This window comes from Paramormyrops kingsleyae, chromosome 24 (assembly GCF_048594095.1).
Source record: "Paramormyrops kingsleyae isolate MSU_618 chromosome 24, PKINGS_0.4, whole genome shotgun sequence".
NCBI classification, from domain to species: domain Eukaryota; kingdom Metazoa; phylum Chordata; class Actinopteri; order Osteoglossiformes; family Mormyridae; genus Paramormyrops; species Paramormyrops kingsleyae.
In genome coordinates, this window is record NC_132820.1 from 7,342,319 (window position 1) to 7,356,511 (window position 14,193).

Sequence of the window (14,193 nt, forward strand, 5' to 3'; positions counted from 1 at the left end):
GGGGGGGGGGGCGCACGGGGGTGGGATGTGGCCATGGAATCCTGTGAATCGATGGGACTCGCAAGGGTTTGGGAGGGGGGATTCCCCCCTCCCGAAAGAGAGATCCCCTTGGGAGGTGAGAATCAAAGGCAGCGGATTGCCGTAGAGCTGGCAGGCAGCTGGGGGCGTGGCCTCATCTTTAAATGGGCTGTCTTTGGGTGATTTATTGTTTCACTTCACAAAGGTGTGCATTGCAAAAAAAAAAACAAAAAAGGCAGAAAGACACATTACCACCAGCAGCTCCAGGTTCCCCTTTCATCTGCTGACGAGATGCCGTAATTATCATCACGCTGCGTGGCTGTACTGGCAAGGTGTGTTCGATATGTTACTGGCTGGGACTCGGGCTGGGACTCGGGGTGGATGAGGGAGGGGCAGGCCGCTGTGTCCTAGTGACTTTGAAAATCCTTCCACAAGTTGCAGTTTTACTTCTTTAAGGAAAAGTGTCTCTTCATTTTAAGACCTGCTACCTCGCGCGATGACCTTGATTGGCCCTAGCGGAAGGAGAATGCCGTCAGTCCTGATCATTCAAATGTGAGGGGGGGGGGGGGGGGTGGGTAGTATTTACATCATCAGTGGGTGGTGTTCTATGCAGGTCTGTCTTTATCCATTGGAGGCCTGTTTTATCCACGCTGTCCCACTAATCACTTTGTGGGACGTGCGGAGATATCAGCTTCTCTGGACCAGAAGAATCTTTTGAAGAATTTTATTATTTTTTTTTTTTAAATAAAAAGTGACGTGCCAATAAATAAGCAAATAAATAAAAGTGGCGGTATTTGTTAACTTGGAATGGAAAGAAGAGGTGTTTCCCATTTTGGCACTGGCGCGGGTTTCAGAAAGCGGCGAGTGCCACGAGTCCGCGAAGCGGCGCTCTGCTGGTTTCAGTATGATTTGAATAATGCGTTTTCATTTTTTTAATTTAGTCAACATTTATTGGAAATTTACCATTGTTGAAGGAGAAATAGATTTAAGGGGATCTCTAAGAAATTTTCTTGGTGGTTTTCTATTTCAAGGGGATGCACGGCGTGTTTTTTTTTCTTTCTTTTTTTTTTAAACATAAACGGTGAAACGTAACCTGTACACTGCATGTCAAGGGACGTGGATGTGCTTTCTGGCATCTTGGGCAAACATTCAAAGTGGCGTACTTCGATGAAACGCTTATGCTGTTAAACAAAACAAAAGTGATTTTCGCTCCTGTAATCGCAGGAGTTGTCTGTCAGCGCTAAACAAAAAGGTATTTGCCACGCCCCTTCTCCTCTTTTGCCAGCGAGGGGAAAACTCCTTGTGCTCCTTGTGTGGTCAGCATCCACGTGGTCCGGGCCAGGTCGTCAGCGGTGTTACCCATTTCCTTTAATGTGAACAGAAATGTTGTGAGTTGGCGATATTGTGTGTTGCAGGGCGATGGGGGGTTGGGGGACAGTTTCAAAGGCATCATTTACCAATGCCTGCGTTATGTCTGGTTTTACTTTGAAGTCCGTCAATCCCACCCCCCACACTAAGTAACATTCATTATTTTAACCTTGGATGAGCCGAATGGTTTCCAGATTGCGCCCACAGGTCTTATTGGGCCAGTTTGTTATGACTGGGAGCGGTGATGACGGGGGCCGCCGTATGAGTGGAGACCGGCAATGGTCATCCTGCGCCCAACGATGTGCGTTGTTACGTGTGCGTGCATGCCCCCCCCCCACCCCCGAGCATGCACGCACACATTCAAAACATCTGGATTATATCTGGAAATTAAATGCTTTTCATTTCCAATCGAGCAAGAAGGTCGTCTCACTCTTAGTTACTGGTAGTCTTCAATACAGTCATACAGAGCGTGTATAAATTGATTCCCGTCCCCTTTTTGATTTTAAATTATTTGATCAAAGGCGTTGTGAAAGCAGCCAGGTAAAATTGGAAAAAAAAATATATTTAAAAATAGAAAGGAGATTATAACCCATATTTCTCAGTTTTGGGTTTCTTCGGCCCAGTCTCTGCCCCCCCCCCCCCCCCCCGCCCCGCCCCCGAAACGTGTGGGTAGTGCCGAAAGCTAAGTGCGGAGCTCATCCCACAGAGACTGATTCTAAAACCACACCACAGAGTGAGGCATTAAGCCGAAAAGGGGGTGTGGGTTCAGATCCTTGCCTGGTCAGACTTGCAGCTCTCCACATGTGCTGCTGAGGGGATCTTCGTTTTAATACAGATCTGAGGGGGGGGGTTTGAGCGTGACTCGAATAGGCAGGACATGCACCTGGACACCGTCTCCCCTGTTACTGCCTGGACTGCAGACATGCCCCTATCCACTTGTCACATCCTTACGCTTTTCTAATACATATGCTTGTTTCATTAAATGGTTTGTTTCACTTCCTGGTGGAGGGATCATAAGTGGGTAGCTGGTAGTTTCATAAAAGTCCCACTGAGAATTGAACAAATCGTGTGGAGAATGGCTTTAAAGTTTCGTTTTTTAAAAAAGCTAATGCAGGAATGTGGGGAGAAAACAACGGTATGTGAAGGATCAACAAAGGAACAACAGTCGCGAGAACCAAGCGCTGCTTCTCTGACCATTTCTTTAAGTTAGGAATAACGAAACAAATTTTTTTCAATGAATATTACATTTGAGGAATTTTATGTCTTTTACTGCTTGATAATGCGGTTGCAGTTTAGAGTACTTAAATGTAGACTTTCATAATGTATTCCTTCAAGTATAATGTAAACAATAATCCCACATCCTGCTAGCAAAGGCACCACCGACAAAGTTTTTTGAACGTAAACATGAAAGGATGTGAAAGCGGAATAACTCAGCTGAATGTGACAAACTTGAAAAAAAATGCATTCCAGACAATTCTGCTGATCGCAGAGAAGTACTCTACAAGAAACCGTCACATGAGCTCAATTTTCCCCCACAGGGATTAATACCGAAATTCTGATTCTGAAATTAATTCAACAATAAATAGTAATCGCCCGGTACCGAATGAGTTTGCTAACACTGCGTGTCGCCAGTTGCGATCGGAGACATGGGAGAGCGAAGCACATCATATGTGAACATTTACTGTTACTGCAGACTGGACAAGTGTAGAATATGTAGAATAGCAGATTTCTGTCCAGCTACCAATCCACAATGTAGGCCTATCCGTGGTTTTAGTTTCACAATTGTGGAATTTCCGAAATCATTTGTGTGGTGCCATCAGAGTTGGATGCGAGATTGATAGGCCTATACAGAATATTATTAAGAGACTGAAGTGCAAAGCGGTGTGTCGTTGAATTGACTTCCTGTTTTCCGGTGGGTTGTCGCCTGAGCTGAGAATTATTAGCTCAAGCCCGATCCAGTTTACATATGCTAAAAGGCACAAACTACTTGGTAATTAATATATTTCAGATTTTATAGATGTATGGTGATATGAAAGATCAGTCTACCTGTGTCTTCATATATGATTTCAGATTTGACAACACGGGAGAGCCTGAAGTCCTTTACAGCCAATGTCTTTTGTGTCCTGAAGTCGGATTTGAGTTGCTTTTTTTTATTGTTACCAACAGATCTGTATATGCCACACAACCAAGGACAGAAGTTATTCATATATGAAGATCATTGCAACATCCTGTCAGTCTGTGACAGGCAAGCAAGAAGTTGAATCCTTTCACAAATTCATAAGAAAAAGACCTACTGCTTTCGTGATTCGTAATTCAGAGCAGCAGCCATGACAAAACCATTTCCTTTCCTTTTTTAAAATAATTAAATTCACCTTTCATTTCTGCCAAACTGGAATGTCGCCCGTCGTCACGATCAAAACACGACGAGCCACGCTTTGGTAAAACCCATTTACCGTAAAATCTAGATCTGAGACTTTCTTTATGGAAAACCGTTTAAAACAAGGAATTGTACAACACCATAGAGCCCGTGAAAGTCGTACGTCACTCTGTTCCCAATAATGAACCAAAGTGAGATAATCAACTAAATATGCTTAATTTAACAACGATTCATTCGGAGATTAAAGACTGCATTCAAAGCACTTTGTATATTCTAAAAAGGACGTCTAATTTCCGCCACAAAAATCTACTTATATTTTGAAAACCAAAGAATACATTATAACTAAAGTGTTTTATCAGCGCGGGTGATGAACCCACAGCAAAAGTGGTCAGCGTGTCTTCTATCGGACAGGGCCGCAAAGCCATTGTGGTTTTTCAAACACCGTTAAGTCTTTTATCTGATGTTTCGTCCTTGTTCAAACAGACGTGAGATAAAAGGGATTGACAATATGCTAATAGATTTCCTTTTAAATCCAATTCGACAAACAGTGGCTTACTTTAAAAGCCGTAATATCGTATTGGGACTTGTCTTTGAAGCATATCTAACTGAAAACGCAGCCGTAAGACAGAGGCAAGTCCGGGGGCACGTGCACACCTGCCCCCCGTGTGCGTCTTAAAATTACCGAAATGCAATTATATAATGTCATGGGGAGAGGGTGTTAATTAGAGGGAGAGTCGTAATTATATGTTAAATGAGTATCCTCATTCAATCGCTGCAAGCCGGTATAAAGAAAATACACATGAGCAACCACTTCAAGAGCCGTTGATTGTATCCAGCAGAGAAGAAACATACGTATTAGTATAAAATGGCGGGTAGCTGTATTGCCGGATGGGAAAGAATATCTGGGCTGATGGTGAAGACTCCATATGAGGGCTCTTTACAGGTCATGGGAATGTCGATTCCCTTTCATATTTTTGTGTTACAATGACGTTTCGATTCACCTAAGCACTGCTTCATTGGGAGGGAAAACTTGTGAACAAGGTAGGAAGCAGCGCGGTATGAAATGCGGCTCTGCTGGTATTTCTGAACCGGTGTCGAGGATTCGTAGAGGGCTATGTTGAGGATACGTAAATGCCACCAGCTCGGTAATTACCAGGATGTTCTAGTTCCAAAGAGTGATCTGCTGTCCTCAGACAGAAAATTCAGCATCACGTATGGAGACCTAGTCGTAAGCATTGCCAGTCTCTCATTGCCCCTAGTCTTCAAAGTCGTCGTCGATCAACCGCACTCACTCCTCTATAGTGATCTGCCATCTCTCTCTCTCTCTCTCTCTCTCTCGTAGTCCAACAAAGTATCTGTGGTCCAACAGTCCCACGGCATGCACCCCCTCACCCCACTACTGCCTTACAGCAACGACCACTTCAACCCCAGCCCCGCCCACCTGCCGGCAGACATCAACCAGAAGCCAGGTATGTCTCCCGAGTTCTGGAAGGTCTCGTATCCTAGGTAACTGTTTCCTTGGGGCACTGTGGCCCTTTTTTGGCTCAAGGGCCTGTAATTTTCTATTGCGAGAGGACCATTAAAGTCCCTAATGTTGAGATCCTCTCAAACCTCGTTGCCCACCACCCCCCCCCCCTCCAGGTTTGTGCTCTTTGTTGCTTGTTTTTTTTTGTTTTGAGCAGCCCAGTCGATGTTGGCACCCAATTACAAGGAATATAACGAGGTACAACAGAATGGTGTATACGAGCCACCGCGTTCCGTCCAATCAGAATGAGGCAGAACTTCGTCTCCATTCGGATGCGCTCCGCTTCTTCAGTAGACTCTACTCTGGCTCCATTTTGCGAGTTCAGTCACCAGGGAGTGTTGACAGAATGGTGTACAGCCCCCGGTCACGCAACCCCTCCCCATGCAACCCACCACTGATGCCCCCCCACACTGGATACCTCTGCTCACCTCCCCAACAGTGGGGCCACCATGACTGGGGAAAGACAGCAGGACGCCACCCTGGTGGGGGCACTGAGGGGGTTTCCCCCCCAGGAACACCCCCTCCACCTCCACACACACACACACACACTCCTCCTATCCTTGAAGTGGTCTGGACGCCATGGGGGGGGGGGGTGGGTGACCAACATATACCCCCCCCCTTACAGAGCTGGAAGCAATTAGGGTGACAATCACATAGAACCATCTCTGTAGTTCATGAGGTTCTGCTTAAGGCTCATACATGCCACATGTGCCGCGCACGCAGGCCGCTGGCGGGGGGGGGGGGAGCTAGACATTTAAGGACCCATTCAAACGGTGCGTCGCGTGGCGGCTTGGCTTGTGATGATTTGACGGGCGCCGTATTTTTACTGTAAATCACTTTAATAATGACTGTCATTACCTCATTTCCACACCGTTTGACAGTGTGTGTTTGGCCGCGTGGTTTCCAGCCGTTTGGTAAATAAAAGCTGACCGAAGAAGGTGACTCATCACTGGGGGTTTGTAGGCCGCGCTGGTAGCAGAGCAGCGTTCCTCCGTATCGTCATTTTCGCTCGGCTACAGCTCCTTGCCGCCACGGGAGTGACTCAGGGTTCCCTCTCTGGTCCAGATGAAATTCGTGGCTGGAATTCCCCAGCTGTGGTGCTGTGTCTAGACTCTGCTGTTGTAATAGACGCAGAGTGCACTGACTCACTGGTAATGAAGGGGGCTCTGTCAGCGCATACGTGTGTCTGTGTACGTCTATGTGCCCTCTCATTAAGATGTGTTACTTTATGTGGGGGGGGGGGGCTCATCCTCTGTCAGTCAGGCTTTGCTAGTCTGCATAAAACGAACACTTGGCAGCACGTGTGGGGCCAGTGGGGGGAGTCGGGAAGCCATAGACCTTGCAGACACCTCAGAGGCAGGGGCTACAGACCAAAGGTAGTGCCTGCAGACGTCGCAGAGGCTACAGATGCCTCAGAGGCAGAGGGTGCAGAGGCTGCAGACCAGAGGTAGTGCCTGCAGACGTCACAGAGGCAGAGGCTACAGATGCCTCAGAGGCAGAGGGTGCAGATGCAGAGGCTGCAGACCAGAGGTAGTGCCTGCAGACGTCACAGAGGCAGAGGCTACAGATGCCTCAGAGGCAGAGCGTGCAGATGCAGAGGCTGCAGACCAGAGGTAGTGCCTGCAGACGTCGCAGAGGCAGAGGCTACATATGCCGCAGAGGGCGCAGATGCCGAGGCTGCAGACGTTGCATAGGCTGCAGACCAGAGGTGCCTGCAGACGTCGCCGAGGCAGAGGCTACAGATGCCTCAGAGGCAGAAGGTGCAGAGGCAGAGGCTGCAGACCAGAGGTAGTGCCTGCAGACGTCGCCGAGGCAGAGGCTACAGATGCCTCAGAGGCAGAAGGTGCAGAGGCAGAGGCTGCAGACCAGAGGTAGTGCCTGCAGACGTCGCAGAGGCAGAGGCTACATATGCCGTAGAGGCTGCAGACGCCATGGGTAGTGGGCAGCATAGTTAGCAGCACTGTACGCGACGGAAACTTTCAGAGGGACGCCATTTAATGTACAGTACAGGGTCAGACCCAGTCATTCAGATCCTCACTCTGGGTTTCGCTTTCTGCAATATTAACATCTCCTGTTTTCCCGCATTGTGCACTGTGTCTGTCAAAACAGTTACGCATTGTGATACCGTAAGCTACCATTCAATGAGTAAAACGATGTATGTATTAATAGCTGCTTTCAAAGCATTGCTGAATGGAGTGAGTTCAGGTTAAGTTGTTTTCGGTCTATAGCTAGAGTGCTGGGTTCGTTCATGAAACCTACTCCGTGCTCAATGGCTGAATTTTCGCACCTTGGGCTTCATGGACAATAAAGATTATTTAAAGTAAGAAGATGGAAGTTTTTTTTCAAAATTTTTGTTTATTTATTCACTCGTTTTTATTGTCTGCAGTAAATTAGTCATAGCCGATTAGTGTGGAAATTCCACATTATCTGTCAAACGTGTAAATGGAATCGAACGGTGTTTGTTTTTATTTTGCTGCCAAGCTAGGCTTCTGGAGTTGTTTGTTTTTCTATTTTGTTTTGCGATCAAACCCCTATAAATCTGAGTTCACTGTACAGCTCCACTGTAGGCTGCCTTTACCACTGGCTTTTTGCCAGGAGGAGGAGTTCAGTGGCCTGTGAGAGACGCCCTGGTGTCTTGATGTGGAAAGCGGACTTTCGGGGATAAAGGATGTAGGCCAGGTTCAAAGGCAGCTGACTCAGAATCTTCCCAGTTAAAGATCTCAGTAGATGGTAGGAGTCCCAGACAGCCCTGCAGCTACTGCAAATGATAGTTATCTGGCACATTCTTTAACAAAAACACAGGGTCTCTTCTACTCGTTTAAGTGGTAGGTGCTCAGGACTGACAAATGACTTCCTGTCAGAGTCGTCGAACCCCTCCGGCCAAAAGGAGCAGCTCTGTCACGGTAGCTGGGGAGTTTTGGGCACGATTGCAATCCCATGATGCTGCAGGGTCTCAAGGAGCCCCTGACTGGCGGTACAGAAACCTAGAACCCAAAATGGATAGCAAGAAAACGGCAATGTTTCTGTGGCACTGGTTGGGTGATGTGGAAGGCAGCGTGTTTCCCATGGTGCCCCAGTTCTTCCTGTATTTCACTTTTTACCACCGTTTGATACATTGGGTGTTTAATGTAAACAGAGTTACTGAAAGTCTCCTGAAGTCTTACGGTAGTTTTTTTTTTGCCCAGATTAATATGGAAATTACCGTAATTATGCAGCTAAATATTTGCTAATTTTCCCTGTGTTTTTTTTTTTGTTACCAAGGCAGTGACACAATTATAGAAAGTTACCTTAATTATTTAAAGGATTTGACACGTGAGACAGGACAAGTGTGTTAAGCTACTGTCACGGCTCTCGACGGTGATAAAAATCTGAGATGTGTAATCTGAAGTATGAAATTAAATCTGCCTGCTGAATTCCTGTACCACGCTAGTGTGTTCTTGGTCCTTTGTCCTGTCCAGCTCAGACACACTGGACCTGCCCACTTGTACCTGTTTGGCCGGGGGGGGGGGGGGGGCAGCCCCTGATATTGCCCCCCATAATGGTAGGTTCCTGGACAAGTGATGACTCCTTTTCATTAAAGCCTCTTTCCGCTGCGGTTCTGCAGGAATCCACCGGCACCAGTCCCAGGACCTGTCAGGATTCTACTCCCTGCCCCCGGGTGGTGTGGGCCAGATCCCCCCTTCCATGGGCTGGTAAGTGAGACGTCCCGCACCGGTCCTAACACGCGGGTGCGGCAATCATTCCATAGTGCTTACTCACAAGCCCCTGAAGGGTCCCGGACGCTGTTTAACACGGAACACCCTGTCACTATGTCATAACTCAAACCTTGGACATCGCTAGGGCTGTTTAAAGGGGGGGCTCTTAGTTCACCCTTCAAAATGTTCTCTGACCACCCCCCACCAAATAAATTTACACTAATTAATTTAAATAGCGAGTTCCCATTCATGTCTATTAAATGCTCAACAAGTAAAGTATTTGCTAACAATGCATAGGTCGTAGGTTCAAATCCCAGGGAGCCCACGCAAATTGTAACACTTGCCTATACTATATGGCACTTTGAATAAAAGTGTCGGGTGCAAATGTAAAATCAGACCACCCAGTAATGTCTAAGCCCCCATTTTCATAAATTTTTAGTGACGCTTCTTACTCGCACGTCACAGACAACACAGTTTGATACCTCCAACGACTGTCCACTCCATCCTTTTCGTGATTTTGGCCATAATTGGCCCTTGGTTACTCTACTCACTAGTGCTGACAACTTATTCCAGCATTAAGTTATTAGGTTATTATTTGGATGGCAGGGGTGACTTGCAGTGGGTCACACGTGCATCCAACCACCCGTTTTGCGAGCTGTTTTCTTATTGGAACAAAGTCTTTGACATGATTTTCATACATACTTACCGACTAATTTTTGTCCTCAGTATTGGACAGTATTTTTTGCTAATATCTCTCATATTGTACCTGACGCTCTACTAAGTCCTGTTGTTCCTCAAAGAGGACAATTCAGGGCTTTATGATGACATCACACGTCGTCGATATGCTCACAGTCCCCGCTTACGTTTTTTCAGAACTGGAAGGTAACAAAATGTCAGACGAGGTCTCTTGCGTCATTTCGTCGTCATGCCAGCTAGGCTTTCAGGCCGTGCGCGGTCGCCACGGGAAACGTGCGTCGTGTCCCCGCCCCTCAAGGTCTGGCATCGGGAGGGGGGGGGGCAGCTCTCTCTGTGGAGCCACGCAGCCTGAAACGGGATCCCTTTGTTCTCGCTCCCGGAGGCCGCAGCCTGTTTCTCGTTCGTGCCGCGGAACGTCACCCTGGAGATGAATGGACGGAGAAAGAGGAGGAGAGAGTGAGAGAATGGAGAGAGAGAGAGAATGACGGGGAGAGGGACGGAGAGAGAGAATGAGGGAGAGTGGGACAGAGAGTGAGTGACCGAGAGAGAGACAGAGACAGACAGATGGACAAAGGAATCCATCAGCACTCTTCCTGGTCCCAGACCCCATCGGGGGGGGGGCCACGAGTTTCCAGTGGCTGCATCCTCCCTAATTGGCCTGTTGGTTCTGATTAGCAACTGAATCCGTTCCTCACGCGCCCCCCCCAACGACACATCGGCACTGCCGCCTCGGCCTTTGATCTGCACTCCCCCCGCGCCCCCCCCCCCCCCCGACACCACTGCCGTTCCATATCAAAGGGTCCCGGGTGCCTTCAGTCAGGTGATTGTGATCCCCCGTCGATCCAACGTGCCCCCCCACCACCACCCCAGCAGGAATGCCATCAGCTGCCGTCACAGGCCCAGACATGCGGCCCCCCTCCCCCCCCCCCCTCCCACCGGCACCTAGCAGTCAGCGCCGCCTCTGAAGTGACTTTCAGCTCCCGGATTCAAACTTCCGCCTCCGTATTTTGATGGGGGGGGGGGCTTCCGAGGGGCCCGGCTCTTTCGGCCGCCATGCCTCCGTCTCGCACCCGAGCACCATGGCCTTGGACAGCGGGACCCCCCCCCCCGTACAGTGGTTCCCAGGTGGGCCGTGTCTCAACCTTGTCTCGCCCCTGACCGTAGGCAGAGTCAGCCTGTCTATCCCATCTCCTCGTGTGGATTCAGGCAGCCGTACTCCTCTGGTCTCCCCAGCAGCTCCTCCTACTCCAGGTACAGTATGAGCTGCTCCTGGCTGGGGGGGGGGGGGGGGACAGCAGCAGCACAGCTCCCCCCCCCCACATTCCCTCTCCAATGGCTCCTGCTGACGCTTGCATCGCCCTGCCCCCCTCCCTCACATCGTTTAGGTGCCCCTGCGTGTGCGTGTCCGCCCCCTTCCCTCTCCCTCCCCCCCCCCCCCGCGTGCTTTAGGTGTGGCAGCAGCCGTCACGCTTATTTGTGTCTTTTTTTTGGGGGGGGGTCGTCCCCACACTCGCACAGAAAGCAACTCCGTACCATCACCTTCCGCAAATGTCTGCCTTCAATGTGCCAGCTTCCAGGGCTGGACTGGCCGCCTGCCATGCAATTACATTTACAGTTGCATTTCCAATTTCACTTACAATTACATTTTCCCCAGTTCTCTGATGGATTTGTGGGCCAGCAGAATTGAACAGGGAACCCCCTGCGCTTCACCACCCCAGAACTGCAAAAAGAACTTGCGGGACCCCAAACTTCAGGGCAATTTTATTTTATTTTTTTATTTTTGTTTAATCTCAGTCCAGCCCTGCCTGCCTTTATAAGTCAGGAGCAATGAGACCCAGCCTCTTGCGATGCAGGATTCAGCCACATACATGCTTCGTGTGCGTCTGCGTCTCTGTGCGAAGGTTTCTGCCTTTAACCATATGATGGAAAGACGATGGAACAGATCCCGGAGATTAATATGCACTCTGAATTTCTATGACTGCCTTAGTTTTGACAGACGACCCAGTAAGAAACTGAAATAAAGTTAAGCAGCAATGATATTCTGGAGAGCTCAGGGTTAACAAAAGGTCGTTTCTTAACTTTTTAATGTCATTTTTAACCTTTAAGGCAGGGTTTCCAAATTTTAGTCCTGGAGGGTGAGAATCCAGCACGGTGTGCAGATTTCCCTGCTCATGCGCATCTGAATCCACTAATTACAAGGTTTAGTAGGCCTGTTTGAGCAAGGAAATCTGCAGAACTGTCTCAGACTGGCCATCCAGGACCGGAACTGGGGAACCCTACTTTAAGGCTACTGTATGTACCAGTTGCTCACTGCTATCTATTACCGCTGTTTTGGCTTTGCTATGCAGTTTGATAGAGCGCCACCTAGTGTCTGAAGCCTATGTGTACAGGTATTGGAGATGCCGGCATCTGTCTTCCCAGGTTTTCTCACTCCCTGATGCTGGGCCCTTCGGGCATGCACCCCACAGGGATCCCACACCCTGCCATAGTGCCCTCTACAGGCAAACACGAGCATGATCAGTACGACCGCAACATGTACTCGTGAGTATCCTCCTAGTTTAAATTGTTATTTATTTATTTATTGTTGTTGGTCCTTCTTATAAACCAAATTTGACCTGCGAATTCTAGCTGTGGAATTTTGTATATGTCTGTGGGTCAGTGGATTCAAACACTACACCTGTGACCGGAAGGTCACGGGTTCAAATCCCAGGGTCTGGAGAATGTTTTCACCATTGGGCCTTTCAGTGAGGGTCTTAACCCCCGTTTGCTCCAGGGCTGTCTGACCCTGTTTTGTTAAAATTGTATGTTGTTTTGGATAAGCGTCTTGCAAACATATAAAATGTGAAGTTTATATGATGAGTTGCTTTGGGGAACTTGTGTTAGGAATGGTATGTTATAAGGTTGAATCCCACAAACAGCAGGTAATGTTTTTTGGTGGGGAAAATTGGCCCTCGCTGCGTTCCGGTAGCTGGGTCTGTATCGAGTGTCGTGGCGTAAGTCTGTCCTCGTGCCCCCCCTCCCCCTCCAAACAGCAAACCCCATCAGCAGGCGAAGCAGGAGAAGGAACCGAAGAAGCCAGTGATTAAGAAGCCCCTGAACGCCTTCATGCTCTACATGAAGGAGATGCGAGCCAAGGTGATCGCCGAGTGCACTTTGAAAGAGAGTGCCGCCATCAACCAGATCCTGGGCAGGAAGGTAAGTGCACAGCCATGCCACCAGGGCGGCGCCGTGGGGACGTCAGCCAGCGAGCCGTCCTGAAGCCCACTGCCGTCCCTCTGCTCTGTCTCCAGTGGCACGCCCTAACCAGGGAGGAGCAGGCCAAGTACTATGAGCTGGCCAGGAAGGAACGACAGCTACACATGCAACTGTACCCCAGCTGGTCAGCCAGGGACAACTATGTGAGTCTCTGCTCTGTGTGTGTGTGTGTGTGTGTGTGTGTCTGTCTGAGAGTTTATCTGTCTGTCAGAGAGAGAAAGAGAGAGAGAGAGCACCCCTGCAATGTGATAAAAACCTGTTATTTTGACCTTGCGGGGAAATTTTTTCAGTACCCACAAGGGGAAATTCAGTTTTATAAAAAATCGGTGACTGCAATCAAAAAACTACAAATGCCAAAAGGCTTGTACTTTGGTTACCTACTGGTAATGTTAGGGCTGGGTTGGGGTTACGGCTGTCATTGCTGGGATTAGGGTTATGCCCATAGAAATGAATGGAGAGTCCCCATAAAGATATAGATACTTAATCTGTGTGTGTGTGTGTGTGTGTGTGTATTATCTGCAAACTTGCATTCTTTAGTTCCAGTTGGACTGATCTGAATTAACTTGATAATTGTAGTCCCTTTAGAGAGGGGAAGGTCAGACTGGGGGAGAAAAGGACCTCCACTATGACTAGTGACACAGTCATCGTGCAGCTTTGTGTGACTGGGGGGGGGGGGGTCACATGACAGTTTTCTCAGCAGATTGTTCATCTTGCTGGAAAGTTACCTCCCCCCCCTCCCCACAAACCCAGAAGGATATACAGACCTGCCTGACGATCAGCCAGTCGTGCGATCATGTCTGTTGCGGTATCACAAAGGTCGGCGGGAGCATAGATGCAGCGTGACGGCCTGCAGTTTTACCGGAGCTCTCCAGGACGGCTTCGCTGCAGATGGCGTTCTCCAAAGTTTGGTGCCATCGCGGCGGTGTTTACCAAGAGTCAAACCACACATTTGCGTTGGGCCCCCTGTGGGCCACAAACAGTCACTACACTGGGAGGGGTGACTTTTGTACCTCCATGTGCAGTCGAGCCACTCGGTCACATGACCCTGGGTCGTGTAAACAGCACGGATTCTGCCCAGGTAGTGTGAGAAAGTGAGCTTGTGTCCTCCGTTCTCACGTCAGCCAGCCCCGGTTTCCACGCCCCTGTCCCTTCATGCCGGAATCTTCCGTCTGCGCTTTCCGCGCATTCGCGATGGCCGCCCTCGGTCACGGCGGCTAATGACCACAGGGCCGCGCATGGAGTAAAATCCGGCTGCCGGC

General features: G+C 49.0%; 1 protein-coding gene across 8 annotated transcripts in view; it reads left to right on the forward strand.

Moving 5' to 3' along the window:
• Positions 1–14,193, forward strand: part of tcf7 (transcription factor 7) — a 37,718-nt gene that overhangs the window by 19,259 nt on the left and 4,266 nt on the right. For 5 of the 8 annotated variants that reach the window (XM_072706576.1, XM_072706579.1, XM_072706578.1 and 2 more), the window contains exons 5-10: positions 5,106–5,232; positions 8,893–8,980; positions 10,844–10,930; positions 12,101–12,220; positions 12,712–12,874; positions 12,970–13,077. In XM_072706576.1, coding sequence (XP_072562677.1) covers positions 5,106–5,232; positions 8,893–8,980; positions 10,844–10,930; positions 12,101–12,220; positions 12,712–12,874; positions 12,970–13,077 — 693 coding nt within the window. The remainder of the gene's footprint in view (positions 1–5,105; positions 5,233–8,892; positions 8,981–10,843; positions 10,931–12,100; positions 12,221–12,711; positions 12,875–12,969; positions 13,078–14,193) is intronic. The other 3 variants (XM_023803577.2, XM_023803581.2, XM_023803582.2) reach the window with 1 other exon arrangement.